Genomic DNA, 12325 nt, shown 5'->3' on the forward strand with positions numbered 1-12325 from the left:
ACATGCACACACGCACACATACACATGCACACACACTGGAGAGTAGTGCAAGGAGGTAGTACATGCCCTGCATTCTTCTTGAGAGGCTGAGGCAGAAGGATTGCCACAAGTTCCAAGCCAGTCTGGGCTTCATAGTGACACCATTTCAAAATTCCAAATGAGCCAGGTGTGGTGGAGCAGGCCTGATAGATAGCTCAGAATTTGGGAAGATAAGGAATCCAAGGTTATCCTTGGGTACTGAGATAAGGCCAGCCTGGGCTACATGAAAAACTGCCTAAACATATTAAAAAAGCAACAAACCGTTCTTTAAAGAATGGGATGCCTGGTGTCATGGTGCACTCATTCAGAGAGGCAGAAGGCAGACCAGCCTCATCTACATAGCCAGACACTTCTATCGCTCCTGAGCCCCGGTTTCAGGAGATGAGAGAGGAAGGGGCGGATCTGAGTTCTGATTGGCAGATCCACTCTGGATTACCTGGGTGTGATGACCCCTGTGCACCCATCACTACTCCCTCCACAGGATTCCCTCCATACTTGGAAGCCCAGGCTCCCATCTGCTGCTTCCCCACGGTGTGGACAGGTCTCTGCTGCATGGCTTTCCTGGAATCCTTGTCCACCTTCCACCCGCCTTCCCAGTCACTCATTAACGCCTAGGGACCTTGACCTTGCACTGTCCACATGGCCCGTGACATCAGCATCTTCCCTGAGCCCCGAGTAGATGCTTGCAGCACCCAGTTAGCTGACAGAGGAGGGGCGAGGTTAGAGCCCAGCCTCAGCCTGGTCCCCAGAGACCGTGAAATGCGCCAGACAAACAGAATACTCAGGTAAGTGTCTTCCACACACCTCCCCTCACTCTCTCCTGGTTTGTTCTTCCCTCCCCTGGCATATCACTACCTACTGCAGTGTGTACAACTGCCCGGAGTCTCCTCACGATTGGGCCCTGGCACAAAGCCGCATGAATCGGTTTTTGAGACTGCCTGCTGCTGCCCCAGCCAGGCCCGGCCCTGCCTCCCACCACCTTCATGCACCCTCCCCAGCCTGTGTGGGTCTGCTGGCTGGCTGGGCTATTTATGGATCTGGGCTGCAGCTAGTTCCTTTTCCTTATAGTGGAAGCCTTCACTTGGGCCTCTCTCCTCTTTCCTGCCCTGCCACCATCATGTCTGCACTGCTCTGTAAGGCGTTCTTGGGTGTCCTAAGGGGAGGGCAGAGATGGAGTGTCATCTTGTAGAGCTGATTCTAAAGGTGGTCTCCAAGAGATCAGGCCGAGGCTGTTGCTGGACCCTCATGACCATGTCTATCCATTTCCACGTAGTCAGGACCTCATTCTCTAGTCCAGGCTAGCCTCAGACCCTAGTTAACTCTCCTGCCTCGGGTTTCTGAATGTTGGAGTTACAGGCTTGAACCATGGGGCTTGGCAGCCATTAGTTTTACTGGGTGGCCTTGGGTACTAGGCATTCATTAACTCACACTGTGTATCTGCAGGTGTGATGGCCATAGGTCAGCCTTGCCTGCTGTTCCTCAGGTGCCACCCACCTTAGTTCTGAGACAGTGTAATCTCAAGGGCCTGGGCTGTACGATGGAGGCTGGGCTGGCTGGGCGGCCAGGACGAGGGATCTGCCTCCTCCATCTCCACAGTGCCAGGACTACAAGCACATACAGATCTTTATGGAGGTTTTAGGATCTGTGCTCTTGTCCTGGTACAACATGGCAAGTGCTCTACTATTCCTGCAGCCCGGTGGCACCCTCCTCAGGGGACATGGGTTCACTATCACCTTCCCTTTTACCTTCCAGACTTCTGCGGCTGGGTCAGTTCCTGTGTGACTCTCATCCTGGGTCTGGTGACTTGGCCATGCTGCCCCTAGCAGCACGGGCTCAGCGCAGCTTCATCTCAGTGGTCCTCTCCTCAATGGAAATTCTGCTTTCTCTTTATTTGTTTACTGACCAAGGTTTTATGAAGCCCAGGCTCTCCAGAGCAGTAGGATGACAGGCCTGTGCCACTATGTGGACGGAGAATTCAGGGCTTGAGATCATAAATGCAGCCTGCCTTAGACACTCAGAAGCCTCAAAGTCAGGAAATTTAAGAACTGAAAGAGACTGGTCCTTATTGTACCGCAAGAGGCCGAGTGTTCCCTGGCGAGGAGAGGACTGTGGTGCTGGGAGACGGGCATCTTTTCTGAAAGGCTCCTTGGGGATCCATATCCTGGGTGCCTTGTGAGCAGTGTCCCCTCGGACTCCCTGCACACTTAGGGACAAGTGTACGGGTGCGAGGTGTAGAAGGTCTGAGGGCGGCTCGCTGGACGCAGGGAAGTCACGACAGCTCCCGGCCACTGGCTGTCTTGTTAACTTTGGACAGGCCTTCCCGAAACCCAGAGTCTGTCATCCTAGGAGAGGGTACACAGCAGAAGCAAGGTCTAGCACCTGAATGGGAGCAGACCCTGTCCAGGAACCGCTTTAGCCCCACCCACTCCCATTCCATCCTTCCCCTCCCCACCCCCAGCTCCAGCCCAGTGGTTAGTACCTCAGTCTTATCCCTGCCTGGCTCCCAGCACTCCAGAGCTGTCCAGTCCTGACTCAGCTTGCTGCTGAGGCTCCACAGACATGGGTACCAGAGCCTACCAATACTCTAATCCCACCCCTACAGTGACTCCTGCCCACCCTCCACGCTGCCCACCAATCCACATCCCTGTAGATCACCTCGATCCTAACCCTCATCCTCCACAGCCCACTTTGCTCACACTTGCTCCATCTGCACGAACTCCTCATCCTCCTGCGGCAGCTGCAGGTATGGGTTGTCCCCAGCCGGCTGGAACTTGTAGCCGGTAAGCACGAAGAAGGCCAGTGTGGAACTCTCCACCAAGAGCTGGGGGCCGGGCATGGGGTTAGGTGGGGCTTCCTGCTCACCCAAACCGTCCTGGGGACTCTCCTACTGTGGACCCCCTCCTTGCTCACCTGATACAGCCACTGCCACTGAAAGGGGACTGCCACTCGCAGCAGAATGGCGATGATGCGCGTGAAGTAGATATAGCAGATGACCTGGGGCACGGGGTTGCAGGGGGAGAGAGGGAGGTGTGGGCACAAGGACAGAGGGCAGCAGGGAGGGACTCAGGCCTGTGGAAAGGCAGGACTCCTACCATAATGTAGTAATGTCGGAACAGCTTCAGCTTGGCCAGGTTCACTGCCACTGTGGGTGGGCACAGAGCGGGGTAAGGGTAACTAAAACTGGCCCGAGGGGAGGGCGATCGAGAAGGGGATGGGGCCTGGAAGCAGTTCCAGGGCAATAGGATGAACAGTAGCAAGAGTAAGTGAGAAGTGTGTGTGTGTGACTGCTGACTAGGGACAGAGGAGTAAGAAGAGCTGAGCCGTGCACCTGCTGTCAGAGAAAGCAGGGCTGGGACAGACAAAGTCCAGGAGGGGTCCTCACCCTTTCCATCCGTGCCGGATGCATCCTGCAGATGCCGGATGGACCTGGAACAGGTGGGGGAATATGGGAACTGAGCAGTATTGAGCCTGTCCAGTGTGCTGGAGTCTTCTGGTGGGTAGGGCAGGGGCCTCAGTGGGTTGAGGGGCAGGTCTGGGTCCTCACCAGACCACTGGGAAGAGGATGGCACCGCAGCAGATGAGATCCACCAGGAACAAGATCTCTTTCCAGAGTCCGTAGTCGCTGGCACCCTCCTCACGGGACTCAATGACAATGTAGGCTACGTTAGCCAGGACCTGTGGGGATGGCAGGATGCCAGGTGGTGGACTTCCCTTCCTGTAGCCCACCTGAGCATCCCAGCCTGTACTGATCCCTAGCATTCCTCTTGGAATCTCTCCCTACATGTCTCCATTGTCTCCTGAGCCTCCCTCCCTGCACCCTCCTCGACCCCCCCCCCACCCCTAAATACCTGCAGGGGAATCACAATCCCAAAAATCTTCTTCTCCTTGTCTGATAACATATACTTCACAAAGGCCCAGCCGGAGCCGATCAGGGCAATGGTGATGAAGAGAAGGGCGCCCTTCAGCCTGGGAGAGGGGAGGGGAGGGGTCTGATGATGAGGTGGGGACCCAGCCCTCCCTGCCTGCCTCCCCAACCTGTGTGCAGAGCAGGGCGACTCACAGGTGTGTGATATAGTGCATGACAGCGAGACCTTCGATGGGGTGGCCCTGGCTGTTGATGAAGTAGTAGTTGATCTGGAGGCGGGCAGATGTATGCAGTCAGAGAGGATGGGGCAGTTAAACACAGAGAGTAATTATGGAACAAGCAGGTGATTGGGGTGGGCTGAGACGAGGGTTACAGTCAGTCACCAAGGGCTCCCTCCACCCAAGAGGCAGGTTAGGTGGGGGGATGGTCAGACAATAGGGTCAGTGCTGGCTGGGCCAATGGATGCTCCTGGAGAGTGGACGGTAAGAGCTGGGCTGAGTGGAAGAGAGATGAAATGGACAAGGCGCACAGGTGGACAGACGTCCCATCTCACCATCCCACCCTCGTGTCATCCCCGGGCCCTGTGTGCTCACGCTGTGGAAGAGCAGGGAGATGCTCTTGGTGAACGCCAGGGCTGCCATTAGCCAGTGGATCTTAAAGACACTGTATCTGCCAGAGGGAAAACGAGGTGGAGAGCGTTCGCTGAGGCCAACATGAGAGGCCCTAAGAGGAGAGGGGAGGGAGGGGCGGGGTGGAGAGGGGCTTTACGTGTTCCTGCAGAGCACGGACACCCAGAAGATGCCCACAGCCAGGAAGCAGGCAGACATGATCAGGTAGAGTTTGAAGAGGGGGATTTCAGCTGCTGACAAGAAGCCTTCTGGATTCTTCTCTCGGATCATTACCTGTAAGAAAAGGGGGTGATATGCAGGTGGTGGCCTTACCCCTGTAGCTCTAGCTTTGGGTTTCAAAAAGTTCCCGTCTCTAGCTCTCCTACTTTCTAGCTAGAACCTTTGTTTGTCCTGTCTCTCAAATGGGTACAGTCTTAAACCAGAAGCCAGAGGACTGGCAATGGGACTCCAGAAGAACCAACACCCAGTGATGACCCAGCCTCTGTAAAAAGCAACCAAGTATTTGCACTGGGCCTCCCACATTTCCAGAAGGCTTGGAAATGAGGGGACACCCCATACATGAGGGGACACCGGGAGAAAAGGGACCCACAGTAATCCAATACCATGTACCCATGTTGTGACTGGACCATTCAGGAGTACTGTATGATCTGTCTCTGTGTGTGTGGAGGCCAAGGACACCTTCTGGTGGCACCTTGAGACACGCCTCTAAGGTAGGAGAGACCTTAGACTCTGCAACTTGCCCTCTGACCTCCACAAACCGCACAAACACACACTAGAAATAAATGTAAAACAAGTCTCTAGGTTGCTCGTGACATCTGACAATGCACGTGGCTAAGGAGGCAGCTCAGTTGCTAAGGTGCTTGCCTTGCAAATATGAGGAGCAGAGTTCAGATACCCAGAACCCATGTAAAAAAAGCCAGGCACGGCGGCGTTTGCCTGAAATCCCAACACGAAAGCAGAGACAGGAGGGTCCCTCCCTTGTTAGCTAGCCTGACAGAATCTCAGTCTCAGGCCAGTCAGAGACCCTGTGCAAAAAGCAAGGTGAACTGGGTGTAGTGTCACACCCCTTTAATCCCAGCACTCTGGGTGCAGAGGCAGGTGGATCTGTGAGTGCAAGGCCAGCCTGGCCCACATAGTGAACTCTGGGCTAGCCTGGGCTACAAAGTAGGGCCCTGTCTCAAACCAAACCAAACTAAACCAAATAAAAAACAGTATGAAGATAGACAGCATCCTGAGGAATACCACTTGGTTAACTAATTTCTATATGTATCTAATACAAGCTTACCTATATAGACAGACACAGACACAGACACAGACACAGACACAGACACACACACACACACACTCCTGTACATATCTGGAATAGATACAATGTTTGTCTTCCCTTACATACTTTCAATCAGAGGAACAGGAGGGGTAGATACCCTAGCTTGCATATCCTACAAAAGCCCAATGAAGGACTTTAAGAAGTGCATCCAGAGGTTGGCAAGATGCTCAGTGGTTAAAGAAGCTTGCTGCCAAACATGATGACCCACCGTGGAATTGTCCTCTGCCCTCCACACGTGTGCTGTGGTGGCTCCTCCCTTACCCCAGTAAATAAAGCATGACTAGAAAACAAGCTACAGAGTGAAAAGGAAGCTGCTCAGATGCATGCACTACGCTTGTCCCGACACTCACAGAGAGGTCGAATGGCCGCTCCTGGCCTGGTATGGAGTTCTGGCAGTTGTGGAAGTTGAGGCTGTACTGGCCTTCCTCAGCCCTGGAGCCGATTACAATGTGGAACTGTCACGGGGAGAAGGGGGTGTCAACTCGGAGGGCTCCGTAGCCATGGTCCCATTCAGGGGATGTGAAGACATGAGGGCAGGGCAGATACTTACGCTGAAGTTGTATGAGTCATTGAGGTGGCCTAGCCCCAACACCAGATCCTTCTCCTTCCCACTGGGGTCCAGTGTGGGTGGCTGTCTTTGTGGCTGGCCTTCAGATGAGTGCCCGTGTCCCCCTGGGAGAGTTGTATTCCCTGAGTCCTGGGGCACTGTAGGCTTTGCCTGATCCTCCTTGGCTGCAGACATCTCTGTAGGAGATGGGTGAATGACTGTCCGAAGACAAATGGGCAGAAAATTCGGGGTACGTCCAGGGTCGCTCTGATGGACGCCATGCACCATGCAGAAGAGCTGCAGTGGGCAAGTGAGCTTCCTGGAGATGGGCCACATTCTTCTGTGGCTGCAATAGGTGGGCTCTGGCGAGACACAGCCCCAGAGGCTTCGTCCCAGCATTGCTTCTTGCTACTGATGTGCTTCTCACGTCTGTCACTGTCACACTCCTCAGTCACTTGACTTGGTGTGTGGACACCTGGAGACCCTCACTGCCTGTAGCCTGGTGTGATTACTTCTGGATGACAGCACACCTCATTGGGTAAATTTCCTGCAGGTCACCATGAGGATCAACTTTCGTGAATGAATGCTGTTTACAGGAATAATGGCTTTATGCAGAATTTCTGCACTGATTCAAATGATTTTAGGAAGAAAGTTCAAGGAGATGGCTTTAGTTATTTTACTAGAAAGGTATAATAAACCTACAGGAATTAAGAGTAGAATGCGCTCCTTCTGCATAATAAGGAATACAGGAGTTTTCATAGTTACACTAAGAAGAGAAATTGGCTTGGGACAGATTTGTGACTAAGGAAAAACATTCACTGTAGGCCAGGTACAAGGATGAAGTCACAGGTGTGCTCTGTGATAAAGCAAGGCCACGTGCAACTGTTGCTTTGAACTTATGAGCTTATAGAATGAAACGCTGCTTTGAACTCATGGTCTACACCCTTCAGTAACTGCCCTTTTGTGTAACATCTTATCTGTGAGGTAATTTTTTTCTACATAGGGAGCTGTGTGGCTAAAAAAAGCTATAAAAAGCTGAAAGCAATAATTAAGTTTTGGTGTAGACCTCTTCTGCTTCATCCAGTGTGTGTGTGTCTGACTTCATCTTTTCGATCTTCTGGGACTCATGAAGAGTCAACTAACTCAGAGCCTAGGGCCTGACAGCAAGAAGTCTGTGAGCCAAAGAGTGCAGAGCCCAAGTAGTTAAGTGTCCTTTCGTAACTCCCTGCTGCTATCAGCAGGAGTTAAACTGACGGAAGGTTCCTCTTTCTGCCTCATAACAATAAGAGTTAAACTGCCGAGGTCACTGGTACTGCCCCCAATCACTGATGCCACACCTCGATGCCTGCCTTGGTTTAATTTACCCAGTAGTGTTAAACCTGGTCTTTGGCACAGCTTTGCAGGCCATCTGGACTTACCGTGGTTGTCCTTGGGGGTGCCTGCTGGGTCTGGCTTTGGAGGACCCGACTGGAAGGGAGCTTCAGGGAGGAGGCCAGGGGAGATGAGCAACTTCTGTTCCCCATATTTTCGTACTTGGACCCTGGGGTGAGAGGAGGAATCATGAAGGGGGAGGGTCAACTGTATGGTCAGGTATCCCTTCTTTAGGGGTTGGTACATCTCTCTGAGCCACTGGTTACCAAATCTCGGCACCTGGCCATTGCCTATCATAGTAGCTTATACACCCATGGCTACCTGTAATAGTAACCATAAACAGGTTATTTGAGTACCAAATTAAAAGACCACATGGCCTGGTCTACAGAGAGAAGGTGTGTGAGTCAAGATTCTTGAGAGCCTGAGGCAGGAGGACTGCAAATTCAATGTCAGCCTGGGGTACAGAGTGTACTCAAGGCCCAAAAGTAAATTTTATTGAGATCCTGTTTTAAAAAGTACAAAGAGGGCTGGGGTTCTCAGGGGTGGAGCCTCTACCTTGAATCCCAGGTGAGGGGCTGGGAGAATAGCTCAGGGATGTAGGTTTCCTGTCCCCCACCGCGCCTTCCCCATACCTAGAATTCCCTAGTAAGAGGATGGTGATGTGGTTGGGTTATAGTACTTGCCTGTAATTTGTAAGGCAGTGAGTTCAATTTCTAGCAGCATATATGTGTACACACATACATAACACACACAAACAAACCCATGATGTACCATGTAGCAAGTGACTGGCTCTTTCCCTAGGGCTTTGAGTGTCCCGGCCCCACCCCAACTCACTGCAGGTCTTTGATATTGATGAGGAACAGGACCAGGAAGTTGCTGCTGTTTCTCTCCAGAGGGCATTCTTGGGAGTTCCGGCTCTGGGGAGTGGACAGAGGTGGCCTGGGTTATAACCGCCCATGGTCTAACCTTGTTCATTGTGCTTTCCCATCTACCCATGGCCTCTCCCTGCCCCTCCTGGGCTGTAGTCCTAACATGGAGAAGACAGGTCCCCCAACACCACACCCATTCTCCCTCATTTCCTCTGATGCTCTCTCACCGAGTAGGAGCGAACATTGCCAGATCGAACTCGGCTCAAGCTGAACCCCACCTGATGGAAAAGAGAAAAAGCAAAGGGCTCACAAACTATCCCCTGCAGCAGAACACCCACTGTGTGCTTGCTTCTCCGTGACCTGCTCATCCTGACCCACAATGCTCATGTGGAATGCACTTCCTGATTGTTTTCCCCACATGAAATGCTAAAGGTGCTGGCAGAACAGGGAGGCTTGCAATATCTATGGATGTGAGGCAGAAGGGGCTTGACTCTGAGGCTAACTATATGAGACCCTGTCATAAAACGGTCAGAATGAGGCTGCTTGCCAGGCACAGGAGTGCACGTGCCCTTTAATCCCAGCACTTGGCTGGGGGATCTGTGAGTTCAAGGACTCTGGTCTACACAGTGAGTTCCAAGACCCTGTCTTGAACATTACCTCCCGGCCAAAAAGCCAACCAAATAAACAAGGCCACTACCCATGGATCATTTATATCACACCTTTCACCCAGGGCTTAGGGAACATTGCTGAGTAGAAGATAGACGAGAAAGAAGAGGAAAAGGAAGGACTGTAAAGGTGGAGGCTGAGGAGGACCAGAGGGAAACTGTCTTTTGAACATGGCAGACTGCTGTTTATGAACTCACAGCAGCTGTGGTTGCCCACACAGGATCGAGCCAGTCCACATCTCAGCATGGAGGGAGAGGGGTGCTTGAACCCCGACACCCACCTGAGGAGCTGTGGGCAGCTGATGGATGCTGAGGGAGGTGTGGTGTGACACCAGATGAAAACAAAAAAGAGCACTTGAGAGACAGAGGCTGGCAGAACTCTGGGCCTCTGGCCAGTCTGATCTACACAGAGTTCCTGGCTATCTGGGGCAACATAGTGTGGCCATGTCTTTAAAAAGGTGACATGAGATTGGGAGGAGTTTGGAAAGTGGGAATGGATCCTGGAGGACTTAGGGGAAGAAGCGAGTATGATTAAAATGCATTATATACATGTGTATATGTAATACATACTGGTTGGCTAACTTCTGGCCCCAGCCAGCAGGGGCACTAAGCTGACTAATCTGTACACCTAAACCCAGACTGCATGAGATGCTGTATTCATTCTTAAGGAACAGGTGGGGAAACTGAAGCTCAAGAAGGCTATGGGACTGGCCACAGATCACACTGGTGAGGGATAGAACTAGCATGGAATTCCAGAACTTGTGCACTAAGCCCTCCCATGAGCCCCCTCACCTTTGATGACTTCTCTCCTGTCTTCTGGAGGCTGAGTCTCAGTAAGCTCAGCTCTACTTCCAGGGAACCATTGGTGTAGAATCCGAAGCTGTTCAGTTGGATGTCCGCTCGCTTCTCCCCCTGCAGGAAACCAAAGAGACAGTGCCAGTAAGGGCACTCTCCCCACAATGTCCAGCCCCATTGCGTGTTTCCCTGAGTGTCTCTTTACATCTTTATTCAGAACAGAAGCGTGTAAAAAAGCATTCCTGGGTACAGCGTACTGGTGTTGGTGACATTTTCCTACTTCAGTTCAAAGCAGCTACAGTGTGGGTTTGAGTGTCGATGGGGTGAAACCCGGACAAACACATGACAGGCCCCATACTGATGTGCACTACCCTGAGAGTGGGCTGGTGTGAATAGCTTCAACTTCCTGGAAAAATGTTTGATTCTATTTGGGTTAAAATCTCAAAGTAGTATCCTGCCACCCCACGAAGTGAATTCCAGGAAGATCCTAACAGGTACCCTCTACTCCCAGAAGGTCCTAAGGTTGTTACCAAGGGCTCCCCGAAATTGAAAGCGCCAGGAGTCAGGGGTCCTGGAGGATGAAGCCCCGCCCCCTAAGCCAGGCCAAGCCATTACGAGCACCGGGCGGGGGGACCCCCGGGCGAGACCACTAGCGGCCTGCAGTGGGGAGTGCGGCTGCTCCATCCACCGGCGGAGCTATATGGGGGTAGACAGCGAGGCCAAGCCTGCGGGGCTCACTGTGAGAGTCAGCCGGTGGATACGGCCTGAGCAGCCGCTCAGCATCAGCACCAGCAGCGACAAGTATCCCCATCGGCACTGCGCTGGGCTCTCGCCGCTGAGCCCCCTCCTCTTGTTCACTGCCATCTCTAGGGCTGCGACTGCCCCGGAACACAGCCTCTGACGCCTGATAAGACCCGCCCACTTTTCAGCCAATAGTCGCACGATGTGGTCGAGTCACCCAATTAGCAACTGCGATGATTTTGATTGTCAGAAGACCTCCCAAATGAGCGTGCTTATCCTTTTTAGCCCCGTTTTTATGCTCTCCAATCGCTAAACAGATTGTGCCGGATGTAGTTTGATAAACAGGACAATTCACCAATGATCCAGGAACCCATATCCGTCCCTTAAAGCGGAATTCCTTCTGCGACTCTCAACGGTCTAAGACTACATTACCCAGAAGGTAGAGGGAGCAGATCCGTGCAACGAAGCACGCTTAAACTACATTTCCCAGTATTTCCAAGGACGCACTTCCGCTCCCACTCCTCACTTCCCGGTACCTTCCTTCTGGCCAAAAGTGGAGCTCTTAGTAAACAGGCGCGTCTGTGAGCTTGCGTTCTTTTAACTTTGCTGGGCCACCGAGAAGCCTAAAATTCTTCACCCTATGCTGACCTCCAATCCTAGGCTGAATGCCACTGTAGGTCCCACCTGCAGACTCCGCCTCAGGCTTAACCTTGCAGTAGCAAAATCCCTACTTCAACCTGAAACACTGACTTCCCTCTGTTCCGATTCTAGGCTCTCTGACTCCATTTTACACATTGACTCCTCAACTCCTACTGAGCCCTCAGATTAGGAAGAGTCCTAACTGCTGGACCCCGGTTGTAGTTTTTTAACTCAATCAGATTGTTGACCCTGGTGCGAAGCTTCTCACCCCAGTCCGATACCTTTTTCCGCCACTGGCCACTGGGCCTCTGAGGCCTTCTCTACCCTCCTCCACCTTTACATCTCGGAGCTTAGCCCACAAACCACCAGTAGGTGGGGCCAAGGTCTATAAGAGCCTCAGTTCCCGCGCCGGCTCCAGGGCGTCTTTCCTCAGAAGTCTGGACTGCTCTTCCAGCCGCAGTACAGGGGTGTTTTGACACTTCTGCAGCGGCGGAGGAAGCACCTACAGCCGGGAAGAGTGGGGGTGGGAGCCACCAGGGCCTCTTCCCTTTTATTCGGGAGCCTCAAGGGGGTTTGCAAGGTGTGAAAAGGCTTTTATGAATGGGAGTACGCGAACTCTTTAGCCCCAGAGTCCCAGAGTCTAAAGGGGACGGAGGTGTGGTATGGTCAGTATCTCTAGGGGCAGTACTGATTGGCCTGAGTGAGGCTGGAAAGTGCAAGTGCGAGGTGCTGTGCGTGCATACGCCCCCTACCGTCTCTGTCTCTCCCTCTGTGTGTGTGTGTGTGTGTGTGTGTGTGTGTGTGTGTGTGTATTTGTGCGTGTGTGCGTAGCCAGAAC

The 12325-nt window shown here is 52.7% G+C and overlaps 1 protein-coding gene across 4 annotated transcripts; it reads right to left on the minus strand.

The window, feature by feature from the left end:
• Positions 1-1699: 1699 nt before the first annotated feature.
• Positions 1700-10971, minus strand: GPR108 (G protein-coupled receptor 108; the record flags this gene model as incomplete). Of its 4 annotated transcripts, XM_080917365.1 has the most annotated exons (17): positions 1700-2381; positions 2736-2860; positions 2950-3033; positions 3132-3181; positions 3422-3465; positions 3584-3714; positions 3888-4005; positions 4100-4173; positions 4498-4573; positions 4673-4806; positions 6211-6315; positions 6411-6604; positions 7826-7947; positions 8613-8695; positions 8875-8925; positions 10105-10224; positions 10846-10971. In XM_080917365.1, 17 exons carry the CDS (start codon positions 10969-10971, stop codon positions 2309-2311), a joined length of 1710 nt encoding a protein of 569 aa, XP_080773491.1. In that variant the 3' UTR covers positions 1700-2308. The 4 variants fall into 4 exon arrangements, with proteins under 4 accessions (XP_080773491.1, XP_080773492.1, XP_080773490.1 ...); XM_080917366.1 differs by lacking the exon at positions 3422-3465; XM_080917364.1 differs by having other exon boundaries at positions 2950-3181.
• Positions 10972-12325: the final 1354 nt, after the last annotated feature.

Source organism: Micromys minutus, assembly GCF_963924665.1.
Source record: "Micromys minutus genome assembly, chromosome: 5".
In the NCBI taxonomy this organism is placed as follows: domain Eukaryota; kingdom Metazoa; phylum Chordata; class Mammalia; order Rodentia; family Muridae; genus Micromys; species Micromys minutus.